The 14881-nt window shown below is 39.7% G+C and overlaps 1 protein-coding gene across 1 annotated transcript in view; it reads left to right on the forward strand.

The window, feature by feature from the left end:
- LOC126175402 (large neutral amino acids transporter small subunit 1) overlaps positions 1–14881 on the forward strand; it is a 386698-nt gene that overhangs the window by 329312 nt on the left and 42505 nt on the right. The window contains exons 4-6 of the mRNA XM_049922194.1: positions 6490–6583; positions 8737–8905; positions 9336–9439. Coding sequence (XP_049778151.1) covers positions 6490–6583; positions 8737–8905; positions 9336–9439 — 367 coding nt within the window. The remainder of the gene's footprint in view (positions 1–6489; positions 6584–8736; positions 8906–9335; positions 9440–14881) is intronic.

Below are 14881 nucleotides of genomic sequence, written 5' to 3' on the forward strand. Positions count from 1 at the left end.
CTTTGTGGAGCGGAGGCGGTCGCAGACCTTGCAGGAAGCGGCCAGTTAGCGCCGCTAGGTAGCGCACTTTACCGAGTAAGCCTTTCAGACCTTCAATTGCTAAATTGACCAACCTACCACCAGCTTACCAGATAGTGGGCACTTCCTGTTTCTCGAATGTTGTGACAGTTAGTACGCGCGCGTCTGTTTCCGCCAAATTTTCTTATTTCTCGCGAATAAGATTTCTCTGCAACTGTGTAGCTGCAGATGACCTACTGCGACAACACAGTACGCTAGTGCCGTGGTCGTTGCGGGCTGTGAAAATTATAGTGAAACCTCGTTTATCCGGCCCTCATTAAACCGGACTCTTCGTAAAATAAGTGTAGAGCATTTGATACTCCGGAAGTAATAACGGTAACAATCGTCGATGACAGTCATTAAGTTTAAGATACAGCCAACCACCATACAAGGATCCTGGCTGTTTCAGTTCTGGACTTAACGTTAAGTTTTACAGTGCTGTGTTGCCCCGTTTGTTACGGGTGTAAAATGACTTGAAAGGGAAAGAAGGTGGTGGTGTTCACGAACAAAAAGGTGCACTGAATAGGATGGACGAAGGAGAATTATTGAAAAACAATGCTACTGGATTTGGGCCGGCCGCGGTGGTCTCGCGGTTCTAGGCGCGCAGTCCGGAACCGCGCGACTGCTACGGTCGCAGGTTCGAAACCTGCCTCGGGCATGGATGTGTGTGATGTCCTTAGGTCAGTTAGGTTTAAGTAGTTCTACGTTCTAGGGGACTGATGACCACAGCTGTTAAGTCCCATAGTGCTCAGAGCCATTTGAACCATTTTTTACTGGATTTGGAGTTGGAATTTCGAACTTGTACACTGAATAACGAAAGTGGTGGCAATGTCGACCGGAGTTCGTGAATCATTTGAAAACATTTCAGGACACTCCGACACAAGTGTTGACGTAAATAAGTGTTTGCGAAATGACACTGACGTTTGCTACCTTTTGATTTCTGACTACTAAATTACGGCCATTTGTTCGTCTGCAGACAATCACGACTGTGATGGTGGCTTAGCTGACGGAATTGGGTCGCAGTCTGAACACATTGGTACATACAGAGGGAACAAAGCAGCTGGACTAAATAGTGGTTTATTTCGAACGCCTGGAGGAGAAAAACTTCGGCCTGATGTTAAAACGCCTGTGTGATCGAGCTGCACATCGACGTAATCAGTGACCCGCTGGGTCGGGAGGGGGAGGGGGTGGTGCCAGTGGTGGGAGGGGGGCAATTGCCCCGAGTTAGAATTCATTTACTTTACGAATATTAAATAGGACCTGTAACTGCAGGGCCCGAATTTTTAAGATCTACAAATACCTGGAAAATTAATACTAAAATGACGTGAAAATGTTGATAAAATGACGTAAAAAAATTACATACACTGCCAAAAAAAAATTAGTATACCACTTAGAGGTTTTCAGTTCCTCAAGATTTATTATTGCAACAATGCTGTGGAGTACATGAAATATTTACATTTGTACGTTAATAACACAAGCGTTTCCGAGGTATCAGGTATCGACCGATGCTGAAACATCCATATTAGTACGTGGCATAGCCTCGCCGATGCTAAATTGGCATCCAGCCGATCGTACAGATGGCGAATACTCTCCTGGGATACGTTATACCACGTCTGCTCGACCTGTTCATGTAGTTCTGTAAGAGTTGTAGGTTGACGAATCGCACAAGTCACTTCTTGTTCCATCATATCCCATATGTGCTCGATTGGAGACAAGTCCAGAGACTGTGCTGGCCAGGTAAGTTGCTGCACGTCTTTCAGAGCACGTTGAGTTTCACGGCAGTGCGTGGACGAGCATTATCATGTTGGAGCAACACATCACTTTCCTTCTTCAAGAACAGTAAAACAATGGGTCTAACAATATTCTCTACATACCAAGTGCTGGTTGGCATCCCCTCAAGAAACACCAAAGCTGAACGACAGTTGTAGCTTATTGTACCCTAGATTGCAACGTCTGGGATGGGGCCAGTGTCCTGTATGAAAGCACTCTTCTAAACATTTCTCACCAGGTCTACGTAGTTTGTGCAAAGGGCCATCACTTTCACTGAAGACCATAGCGCACCTTTCCATCTTCCAGGTGATCGCCTGGTGGCATAAGTCGAGCTGTGCATGTCGATACTGGACAGGCTAGAGGTGTGCATTCCCATAGTCCCACTGCTAATAACAGGTTCGCAACAGTTCATGTTGACCCATCAGGGCTCACTAGCCCTCTTATCTGTGCTGTCTGCAGCTAGTGGTCTTGCGGTCACGTTTTCGCTTCCTGAGGACCGGGTCCCGGGTTCGATTCCCAGCGGGATCAGGTATTTTCACCCGCCTTGAGATTACTGGGTGTTTGTGTTGTCCTCATTATTTAATCATCATTCATGCAAGTGGCGAGATTGGACTGAGCAAAGGTTGAGAATTTGTATGGGCGCTAATAACCACGCAGTTGAGCACCCCACAATCCAAACAACAACAACAACAACAACAACATCATCATCATCTTATCTGTGCTGTGGTAGCTGTACAATCTGCCACTGCTTCGCTTACAATACGACGATAGTTGTGGGTGACTGTGCAGCATGTACATCAGAACCTCGTCTACAGGTGTGAGAATTTCCACGTGTCCACTAATACAGGCATAGGCAGATGATGTTGAAACAATTATCAGTACATCTACTATCCCCCTAGTGGCACATGTTGTCATCGGATAAAAATTGATGCCATATTTCCAGATGTACTAACTTTTTTCTGGTAGTGTGACATGTGTAAAGTGAGTTATCAAGTGAACTAGGTTAATGGAAGACTTAATAGAAAGTTTGAATTGAAATTATGAAAAGGATAGATAATTAATTTAAAATGACAGTTTTAAGAAATCACATTCTTTGATATAGGAAAATTGCTGAGTTACCATCTTAGAGCTACTGCAATATTCTTCAGAAATGTAATTGAATTTCACCTAGAGCATTGCTTTTTCTTGTCAACATTGAAAAAATGAATTGTTGTGTCATAGTTGGAAGTTACACAAACATGTAAAAATGAAGCAAAATCTTAAAAAGATATCATCCTTGAAAGAGGTAACAGAATATGGTACCTACAGGACTAAAAATAAAAATTAAATTGACATTTTGATAGTCAGAATATTCAGGAGTTTAGTACTTGTGAACGATGCACTGCTCATAAGAGATTACAATCAACGAATTCTGGGCATTACTGAAAAGCTACAATAAAATGAGATGAAGATGTTGATCAACTGAGCGATTTAACTACTTCATGTGTATACAGTGCAACACAGCAAACCTAATGAAGTACTGAGTGTGTAATTCTTGCCGCAAGGCTATGTTCTGCAGCTTCTGTATCTGGTCTGAAGCAGCCATAATGACAGAAGCTGTGTGGACTCACTCGGGACATGTGTACTCAAAATGGGACAATACGATGAAACTGGATTTAAATTGAGAATTCAAAAAAATAGGTCATTACATTCAACTCTGTAAATTTGGTCAAGTTTATTTTTGTTGCAGAGCATTGAATACACTTAACAATAGTGTTCTACAATTAAGTCATGTAGCAAGTGAGAGTGATTGATTCAATTGAAATTGATGTTGAAGCTTGGGGTAGTGATTCAAAAAAGCAAAATGTGGTAAATGTTATCCATATCTAATTTTTAATGGCGGGAAAACCAATTGTTTTTTCTCCCCTCATGAAGGAAAGGGAACCTTATTTCTATTATATGTGCTCTACAGCAGTATTGGTTCTTGTTGAGCATTGGTTTTCAAACATCTTCATAAATGTACTTTCTCACACAGTTCGTACTTATGAAACACAGTGATTGATGTACAGGACTTCCACTTGGAAGAAGTGGGATCTCTTCAGATTTATGTTTTACATGGTTTCCTTCCAGATGAATGGTTCCCTTGAATAGACCATGGCCAGTTTCCTCTGACAACCTCATCCAGCTGAGCAAATGAGCCTCCCATATTACAATGCCTTTGACAAGTCATTAATCTTAAATCTTACTTCCTAGCTTCCTTCCTTCCTTCCTTCATCCTTCTCACTTTCATATCTTTCTGGAATTCATGATTATATGACCATAAAAATTAATTATTCTTCTTCAGATAATGGACAGTACCTCATTGAAAAATGTATTGATTACAGTGAACTAACTGGAACAGTACCTTTGAAAGGCACACAGCCAGTATCAGTCTCCATTCTTCCCCGTTCTGAACTTCTGTTAGGTCTCTAATGATCCCATCATTCACATGGCATTAAATCCTAATTTCTCTCCCTTTTTTACAGTGAACTTATCCCCCAACCAAAGTCATTTGGGACTTTGTCGCACTTTCTGACTGTTTTTCTTACATGCACTCTGCACATCAACTTATTTGTCATCTTTTACAAACTGATACATAAGTACCTCCAGTTTTTGGAAAACAGCTGTGTGAAAACTTAAAGACATACAAAAATATCTGTCAGTGAATAGAGCATCTAAGTCTTAAACTCACATTACAGGTGCTCAATATGGGAACCATTTGTGACGTGGGAAAAGTCTTTACATGAGCACAATTCATTGCTCGGAAAGGTGCAACAGCAGCAGCCTACTATGGAAATCTGTTCATTGGTTTGCCTATCTGCAGGCATGATTAACTCATTGTGACAATACACAGTGATTTGTCTACATGTTCAGTGGTGCACTCTGCAGCTAGACAATGGCATGTATTACAAATCTAAACCTGTAGGAATGCTCTGTTTACTAATATGACATTTTTCTAGAAGGTGCTACCCATTCTGGTTGATGATCAATGTGAACAAAACCGGAAATGACCATGAAATTACATGGGGTGATTCACAAAGACCAGAGGCAGACAGTTCACAATGTTTGTCACAGACTTAGGCCGTCTTATGGTACATGTCAATAAATTCTAGCTGATGAACTGAACATGAGACAAATTGCAGCAAAGTTTGGTCCTCGCCTTCTCAGCATCGATCAACAAACCCTCAGGATTCTGTCTTGCACTGAACTGTAACAAAGAGTTAAAGAGTGCTCGGAATTCTTATCCAGTGTCATAACAGGTGATTAATCTTGGACCTATGGCTATGACCCTGAAATGAAGCAGCAGTCATCGCAATGGAAAACGCCATCTTCTCCCAGGCTGAAAGCAACTGGTCATGTTCACAACATGAAATCAATGCTTTTTTTAATTTTTTTTTACATTCAAGGAATAGTACACAGGCAGTTTGTCCTACCTAGTCAGACTGTCAATGGGCAGTTTTACTGCGAGGTTTTGAGGTGACTGAGGGAAAGTATTTGGCACAAACGGCCAGATTTACGGAAAAAAAGACTGTTTGGTGCACCATAACAATACATCTGCACACACCTCTTCTCACTGTAAAGGAATTCCCAGCCAAAAACAACATGGCAATGGTCCTCCACCCCCACTAGTCACGATACCTATACCTGTGTGATTTCTACCTGTTCGTGAAGACGAAAACTGCATTGAAAGGGTGGTGTTTTGATTGAATTTAAAACATGCAAGTTGAACTGCAACAGGTCCTGAACACACTGAACAACACTGGGATCACTGAATAAATGCCTAATGTGACTAGTTTGAAGGCGAGAGAGGACATTAGGATGTAAGTCCAGTTTTCTGACTTTTACAGTCAAACTCTTGGATATTTTGCGTAACACCTCATATATGTCTTGTAGGTTTTATACAGTTATCTTCTGATATGTCAGTGGTACTTATGAATAAACCTATGTATAATGAATGAAATTATGGAATTGACTAGGTAAAAGATATTGGACTGAATTTAAGTCAAACAAACTGAGACTGAGATCATGTAAGTAGAGATACCTTTTTTGAGTAATTAAAACAGTAGAAACCTCTACATTAAAATTTGGATTAAATGGACACTAAACCAAGAGTGTTTTTTGTTTGGTACATTACAGAACCACTTATGATGAATGATAGCTTGCTGTGGTCTGTGCCAGATCTTATCTAATAAGTAAATTTTTTTTTATATCTTCGTTAGACAGTTGTATCTGTTCGATATCTTTATTTTCATTTTCTACTTCTTCTACTCAAATACAATACTAATGCTACTGCCACATTGGTTCATTGCTCATGATGACAGTTTTCATGGGTAAGACTTTATGAACACATTTACTGTACTTCAACAAGTGAGACATGAATTGTGCATGTACACCATAAGACATATAATCATGTTGTTTATCATATTCTGAACCTTGATGATTTAATACTACTGTAAGCACTGCTAGTAAGCAAAGAAGTCGTTTTTAATGATAAAAATCATTTCTGGTTTGGTAGGAAAACACATTTTCTGTCAGATATAGCAACATTAAATAGTTGGATGCACAGTAGTTACTTAAGAAAGAAAAAAAAAACTCTTATTTGTATTGGAAGAAATATAATTTTCTTTTATGTATTTGTTTTAGGCCAGACAGAATACTTCACATTTGAAAATACTAAATCTGAAGTGACATCTGTGGCCCTGTCATTCTATTCGGGGCTGTTTGCATATAATGGATGGTAAGTGGTAACTTACATACATTGAGTACAACAAACGTAAAGTGACAAAATTTCTATTCACATCTCTTTATTTCTGTGCACATTTACACATAATTTAAACTTATTACCCATGATATATTCTTTTTGAAAATCAATTTATGAAAACTGAAGTCTGTCGTATAAACTGACTACTCAAGATGTTATTTAAGTTTGTTGGAGCTCTTGATAGTTTGAATGCTATGATGCTTTGATGAAAGTTGTTTCTTTGGTGCAGCTAATCAGCCAGAAAATACACACTCCTGGAAATTGAAATAAGAACACCGTGAATTCATTGTCCCAGTAAGGGGAAACTTTATTGACACATTCCTGGGGTCAGATACATCACATGATCACACTGACAGAACCACAGGCACATAGACACAGGCAACAGAGCATGCACAATGTCGGCACTAGTACAGTGTATATCCACCTTTCGCAGCAATGAAGGCTGCTATTCTCCCATGGAGACGATCGTAGAGATGCTGGATGTAGTCCTGTGGAACGGCTTGCCATGCCATTTCCACCTGGCGCCTCAGTTGGACCAGCGTTCGTGCTGGACGTGCAGACCGTGTGAGACGACGCTTCATCCAGTCCCAAACATGCTCAATGGGGGACAGATCCGGGGATCTTGCTGGCCAGGGTAGTTGACTTACACCTTCTAGAGCACGTTGGGTGGCACGGGATACATGCGGACGTGCATTGTCCTGTTGGAACAGCAAGTTCCCTTGCCGGTCTAAGAATGGTAGAACGATGGGTTCGATGACGGTTTGGATGTACCGTGCACTATTCAGTGTCCCCTCGACGATCACCAGTGGTGTACGGCCAGTGTAGGAGATCGCTCCCCACACCATGATGCCGGGTGTTGGCCCTGTGTGCCTCGGTCGTATGCAGTCCTGATTGTGGCGCTCACCTGCACGGCGCCAAACACGCATACGACCATCATTGGCACCAAGGCAGAAGCGACTCTCATCGCTGAAGACGACACGTCTCCATTCGTCCCTCCATTCACGCCTGTCGCGACACCACTGGAGGCGGGCTGCACGATGTTGGGGCGTGAGCGGAAGACGGCCTAACGGTGTGCGGGACCGTAGCCCAGCTTCATGGAGATGGTTGCGAATGGTCCTCGCCGATACCCCAGGAGCAACAGTGTCCCTAATTTGCTGGGAAGTGGCGGTGCGGTACCCTACGGCACTGCGTAGGATCCTACGGTCTTGGCGTGCATCCGTGCGTCGCTGCGGTCCGGTCCCAGGTCGACGGGCACGTGCACCTTCCGCCGACCACTGGCGACAACATCGATGTACTGTGGAGACCTCACGCCCCACGTGTTGAGCAATTCGGCGGTACGTCCACCCGGCCTCCCGCATGCCCACTATACGCCCTCGCTCAAAGTCTGTCAACTGCACATACGGTTCACGTCCACGCTGTCGCGGCATGCTACCAGTGTTAAAGACTGCGATGGAGCTCCGTATGCCATGGCAAACTGGCTGACACTGACGGCGGCGGTGCACAAATGCTGCGCAGCTAGCGCCATTTGACGGCCAACACCGCGGTTCCTGGTGTGTCCGCTGTGCCGTGCGTGTGATCATTGCTTGTACAGCCCTCTCGCAGTGTCCGGAGCAAGTATGGTGGGTCTGACACACCAGTTTCAATGTGTTCTTTTTTCCATTTCCAGGAGTGTATTAACACATTCATCTGTACTACATGGTATATGAACTTGTAGCAAAATATCAGATAAAAATTAATTGTAAGTAAGAACTATTATCCTTTTTTTATCTGTAGGAAGCTTATGAAAATAGAACTGACCATAGGTGAGTTGATACACATTGATCCCTGACAGTTGCAGTGAGCTAGTTGTGACTGCTTTGCAGGCCTACCTCAACCAATAATGTAATGTGATTTTGCAAACATCTCTATGGCACTACCTCAGTGTTTCACAGCCCCATAGATGGCTACTGTTTTTGCCTGCTACCATTAGCACTTTGCAGCTGAAAGCTGGCAACAGTGCTGCGAGCCGGCAGGAATCTTCTTACACAGTTTACTCAAGCACCAGATTACAACATACTGTCTAATTTTAATTTACAGTTATTGTTTGTCTTAATATTTGTTATTACCAATAACATTATTCTGCTTTATAGGAATTATCTGAATTTCATCATTGAAGAACTAAAGGATCCTATAAGGAATTTGCCCCGGGCCATTGCAATTTCATGCACACTTGTCACTGTTGTCTATGTCATGACCAATGTAGCATTCTACACAACTTTATCTCCAGAAGAAGTCCTGGGTTCTGAAGCTGTAGCTGTGGTAAGTATAATCTTACAAAATGTTATATTCTGCGTATAATCATAATTCTTTCTGCCTGACATAGTTAAGCATTGATTTCATATAGCCAATAGTATGATTCCTATGTGACTAGTCTATATCATTCTATAAAATGATCATTGATGAATTGTGGTTGTTTCTGTTGTTATTGTACACAAGCACTATCTCTTCTTTGAATTTCCTTGCAGATTATTTTAGGAGAATGATCAGTAAGTGATGTTTTGTATGTAAAAAAAAAAAAAGTGTTTGATGACTGGACACAATAGGTGTTAAAAAGAAAATTCTGTGTCTCTGGAGTGAGCATGGTGTGTTTTGAAGGAACTGTTGGTTTAGTTGTAAAAGACATCTTTTTCCATTGTATATGTTCAGTTCTTCTGTCACAAGTGTTTTAAAATGTGCTCTCTTTTAACAGACCTTTGCGAACCGCTTATTTGGATTTATGGCATGGACTATACCAGTCTTTGTGGCATTATCCACTTTTGGAGCTGTTAATGGAATTCTGCTCACTTCATCAAGGTATTACAAATTTTTAAATACATGTTTTGAAAAAGGTAAAAATAATGTCATTTTAACCAAAAATTTTCTATTGTTCCCCCAAACACACTTACACCACACATCATTTATTATGTCTTTTTTAGATTTAAAATAAAGTTATTTTGTATGAGCCACTGTACAGTGTTATTTATCGACATAAATGCACTTCTTTTCTGTGTTTCCAGACTTCATTCATTAGTGTCATGTATTCTGCATGTAGTATTTTTTTTTTATCTTTCTCACTGACAGCAATATTTTTTACAAATAGATTGAATAGAAGTGGGCCAAGTACAGATCCTTGAGGCACTCCATACTTAATACTTCTGATTTCAGATCTGCATCCAGTTTCTGTTTCCACATAGTACTTTCTGTTGTTGATGTACGATTCTATCCATTTGGCTGCATGTCCGTAAATACCATAGCTTTCAAGTTTTTCAATAAGTGTAGTATGGGTGATTGTGTCAAACTCTATAGACAAACCCAGAACATAGCAGACAGTTTTTTTTGTCTAACACGTCTATAACGGCTTCTGTGAGGCTTGAGACAGTTCTGTGAGGCTTGAGATAGTGGTTTCTGTAGATTTCTCATTTTGGAAACCATGTTATGCTCGAATCAAAACACTGTTTTTCTCCAGGAATGTGGTCAACCTACTATATATGAGAATCTCTAGTATTTTTGAGAAACCAGAGATTAAAGACACTGATCTGTAGTTATTTGGACCATTTTTGTCTCCTTTCTTAAATACTGGTACTACTTTGCTTACTTTTAATTTTTCTGGGAATACTCCTCTAAATGAGCAGTTTGCAATATCCAAAAGAGGTTTGATTATTTCTTCATTCACAAGTTTTATTAAATAATTTGATACTTCATCTTCTCCTGCATACTTTTTGGGTTTTAATTTCTGGATTATTTTTATGAGTTCTGTTTTTGTCACTGGTTCCAGGAACACTGAGTGGCATGGCTGGCCAAATGTTTTAGTATGCTTTGACCACTGATCTGTTTTCCCTTGTAACTTTTGGACAGCATCTATAAAGTTGTCATTCAGTGTATTATCAATTTTTGTTCCATCTGTAACCACGTTGTCATCAATTATCATTGACTTAATAAAATTGCTGTCTTTTACACTTTTTTGGCTATATCTTTTACTGTTGATTATATCCCATGTTCTTTTACTTTTTTGATTTGAATTTGCTATGGCTCTGTTTATTGAAATGGCTTTTGCTTCCTTTATTAATTGCTTGTACTACTCCTGATACTGTTTGTATATCTCCATATTCCCTGCTTGTCTGAGTTCCTTCACTTAAGTCCTGAGTTCAGTTATTTCTTTTGTAATCCATTTCTAACTGTGACCCTGCTTTTACTGATAGGCTACTTTGGGGAAGACTGTATGAAAGTGATGCATTAGTTTCTTAAGAAATGCATCATACTTCTCATTTGTACCTAGTGCTTGTATTGTTTTGGCCCATTCTTCTTTCTTCACTGTTGTTTTGAAAGTTTCATGTTTTGTACATTGATAATCGCGACTTCTTTCTTATCTTGCATTTCTTCTGTTTTTGGGCTACTATTTATGTGGATCTGGATTATTAACCCACGATGTTCAGAGATTGCTGTCTGTAGAACTTTTGCTTCACCTTTACTATTCTCAATATTTATGATTATGTTGTCAACGATGGTTTGACTATGATCAGTCATGTTTGTAGGTACATCTATTATTGTTTTCATGTTACACTGTAATAATGTCTCTTTCAATTTTTGTTTTGGTTTTGATTCTTTATCCATATCTATGTTAAAGTCTCCACATATTACATCATCATTCATTTTAATCTTCAGTAATAATTTTTCTAGTTTTTTCGGAAATGTAATATTACCACTTGGGGACCTGTATACACAGATAAATCTGAGCTCTTCTCTCATGAAGCTGGTGATTTCAAAATCTCTTTCAATGCAAGCTGAAAGGATTACATATTTACAGCATTCAGTACCTTGTAGACTCCCAATTTTCTTTTTGTATGTAGCAACACCTCCACCTTTGTGTTTTGATCTACAGAAATATTTAATCAACTCAGTCTCTTATTAGGCTGCTAAGCTCTGCTTCATTTAGCCCGTTCTCACTGATGTGTAATTTATCTGGTTGTGCTTCATTCAGGACCACTTCCACTTCAGGTTTTCTGTTGCTCAAGTACTGAATATTTTGGTACAAGATTTTAATGTTCTTTTTTTCCCCTTTTATGAGTTCTGGGTTGCTGAATATCTGTTGTAGTTGGAGCGTGATATGTGGCTAGGCTGTATTCATTATTATTTATCTTGTCCTTCTCTTTCGTTGGCTGTGGAATAAAAAATCTTTTGCTAAATAGTGGGGAACTGCTCATACCCTCTGTGAAGTCCACATTGATTTCCTTTCTATTTGTTCAACTTCTGAAGTTGTTGGTTGTATGCTTTGATGTAGTTCACAATCTTTTTGTGGTGCTGTGTGTGATGGTTCCTTTATTGTGCTTAATCCATTATCAGTTGTTTCTGTTGGCACATTGTGATCTTCCTGTTTTTTACACTGTGTTTATTCCAGTACTACTCTTAATGCTGCATTTGCTTCTATTTTCATTGATTCAGCATGGTCTACCGCATTGTTTGAATGTGATGGTCCAGTTTTTCCATCTGCCTGGTTTTTTGATTCTATAGAGGATTTTTGTACTTCTTGCATGACGGTTACTGCTACATTTTTTCCCATGACAATGGCCTGCTTTTTTGTTGTTACTGCATACTTCAATTCTCTGCATAGTTCCTCTTTTGTTTATATGCAAGTCCTGGCATGTGAAATCTTGTCATCTTAGGAATCTGTTTACATCAAGTACTGTGGCATGATTGTATTGTTCACCTGCTATTACAATGTACTTGTTCAGCTATACACGACATAATTTGTCTGTACCCTGTCTTGCTGGTATGCTAATTCCATTTCTGTTGGTGCAATATATACTTATACTGAGATGTGTGATGTAACACAATTATCGGAACATTCAGCAGAGTCGATGTTTTGTTTTTCCTTTTGCAAATTTGGTCTACATTTTTGGATATCTGAATGAATCGACACAATATTTGTTGCGCACACACACACAGTTTAATTGTTCTTCTAGAGCCTTCAAACAAGATGTGAATTAGAACGTTGTTGTTGTTGTTGTTGTTGTTGTTGTGGTGGCGGTGGTGGTGGTGGTGGTGGTGGTGGTGCTGGTCTTCAGTCCTGAGACTGGTTTGATGCAGCTCTCCATGCTAATCTATCCTGTGCAAGCCTCTTCATCTCCCAGTACCTGCTGCAGCCTACATCCTTCTGAATCTGCTTAGTGTATTCATCTCTCGGTCTCCCTCTACGATTTTTACCCTCCATGCTGCCCTCCAATACTAAATTGGTGATCCCTTGATGCCTCAGAAAATGTCCTACTAACCGATCCCTTCTTCTGGTCAAGTTGTGCCACAAACTTCTCTTCTCCCCAATCTTATTCAATACTTCCTCATGAGTTATGTGATCTACCCATCTAATCTTCAGCATTCTTCTGTAGCGCCACATTTCAAAAGCTTCTATTCTCTTCTTGTCCAAACTATTTATCGTCCATGTTTCACTTCCATACATGGCTACACTCCATACAAATACTTTCAGAAACAACTTCCTGACACTTAAATCAATACTCGATGGTAACAAATTTCTCTTCTTCAGAAACACTTTCCTTGCCATTGCCAGTCCTCTCTACTTCGACCATCGTCTGTTATTTTGCTCCCCAAATAGCAAAACTCCATTAGTACTTTAAGTGCCTCATTTCCAAATCTGTTTCCCTCAGCAGCACCCGACTTAATTCGACTACATTCCATTATCCTCGTTTTGCTTTTGTTGATGTTCATCTTATACCCTCCTCTCAAGACCCTGTCCATTCCGTTCAACTGCTCTTCCAAGTCCTTTGCTGTCTCTGACAGAATTACAATGTCATCAGCGAACCTCAAAGTTTTTATTTCTTCTCCATGGATTTTAATACCTACTCTGAACTTTTCTTTCATTCCCTTTACTGTTTGCTCAACCACTGCTTCCCTTTCATGTCCCTCGACTCTTATAACTGCCATCTGGTTTCTGTACAAATTGTAAATAGCCTTTCACTCCCTGTATTTTACCCCTGCCACCTTCAGAATTTCAGAATTAGAGCACCCACTTGCAAAATTTCGTCTTTCATTCATTGTCAGAAAATTTCGTTCAGAGTATTTCATTGTACTATTTTATTGTCTATTTTAGTTTCAAGCCGCTGATTTTGTTCTGTGCCTTGCGCTGACCAATTTACAGAATGCGCATCATGACGATAGTTGTTTACTTCTCTGTGCTATGCTTCACCAAAAAAAGAGAGAGAGAGAGAGAGAGAGAGAGAGAGAGAGAGAGAGAGAGAGAGAGAGAGAGAGAGAGAGAGAGAGAGACGCACGCATGCTTGGAATACTGTCACTGTTGTGCACTGTTTGTGCACTTTAAATGTATAGTTCAGAACTGTACTAAGATTTTCTCTAGTACCAGTACATAAACTGATTTATATTTATGCTGCATCCACAATTTATACAAATTTCACTAGCTTGATATCGTAACAAACTCTCTTGCAACAGCAAAAATTACACCTGTTGGCCTGACTTTTTTCTTGTTTATTTTCGAAATTTTTGGCTGTATTCACAAGATTGTTTTGCTGAGCACTTGCTATCTTGATTTGTTTCATTATGTTTAACTGTTTCTACTTCATCCTTTCCTGTATTTTTGTGATAATATGCCACACAATACACTTAACTGCGAGATCTGTATATTACACATATTTTTCACTCTTTATGTTTATATTTGAAGCGCTAACACACTCACGATTTGTGATGTCCACTTTAGGACTCATCTCACAAGGATTGAAATAATTTTGTATTTATTGCAAATAATCTGACTTGTCAAAAGTGTGAGCAATTAGCAGAAAAAAGTTAAGAAATTACTAATACTTTAACAAAATATTTTGGGCTGAAAACTGATAGCTTGATTAATATTGAGTAGACACAGGAAGAATAAATTGGGCATCTACTTTTGGCTATCTTGGATATATCAGAAGATTTGTCTGCAATTAGAAGAGCCTAAGATTGCAGCATTCCTGCCATAACACATTATATCTTACTCCATGCCACATCATTAGCACAGAATTAAATGATCTGATAGTCTATCATCATTCAATAACATTTATTGTCCAGGTAGGTACTTTAGCGATGTCAGATGTATGAATACCCCAATAGTCTCTTAAATTCTTCAAAGTGGTTGTATGCTGAAACAAGACTACACAAAAATGCTATATTTGCATTAATACATTTTCCTCAGTTTGGTTGTAGGCTGTTACTATCAATTGCTATAAAGATTTCAGAAACAGTAATCCTATTTTTTAA

The sequence above is a fragment of the Schistocerca cancellata genome, chromosome 3 (genome assembly GCF_023864275.1).
Source record: "Schistocerca cancellata isolate TAMUIC-IGC-003103 chromosome 3, iqSchCanc2.1, whole genome shotgun sequence".
Taxonomy (NCBI): domain Eukaryota; kingdom Metazoa; phylum Arthropoda; class Insecta; order Orthoptera; family Acrididae; genus Schistocerca; species Schistocerca cancellata.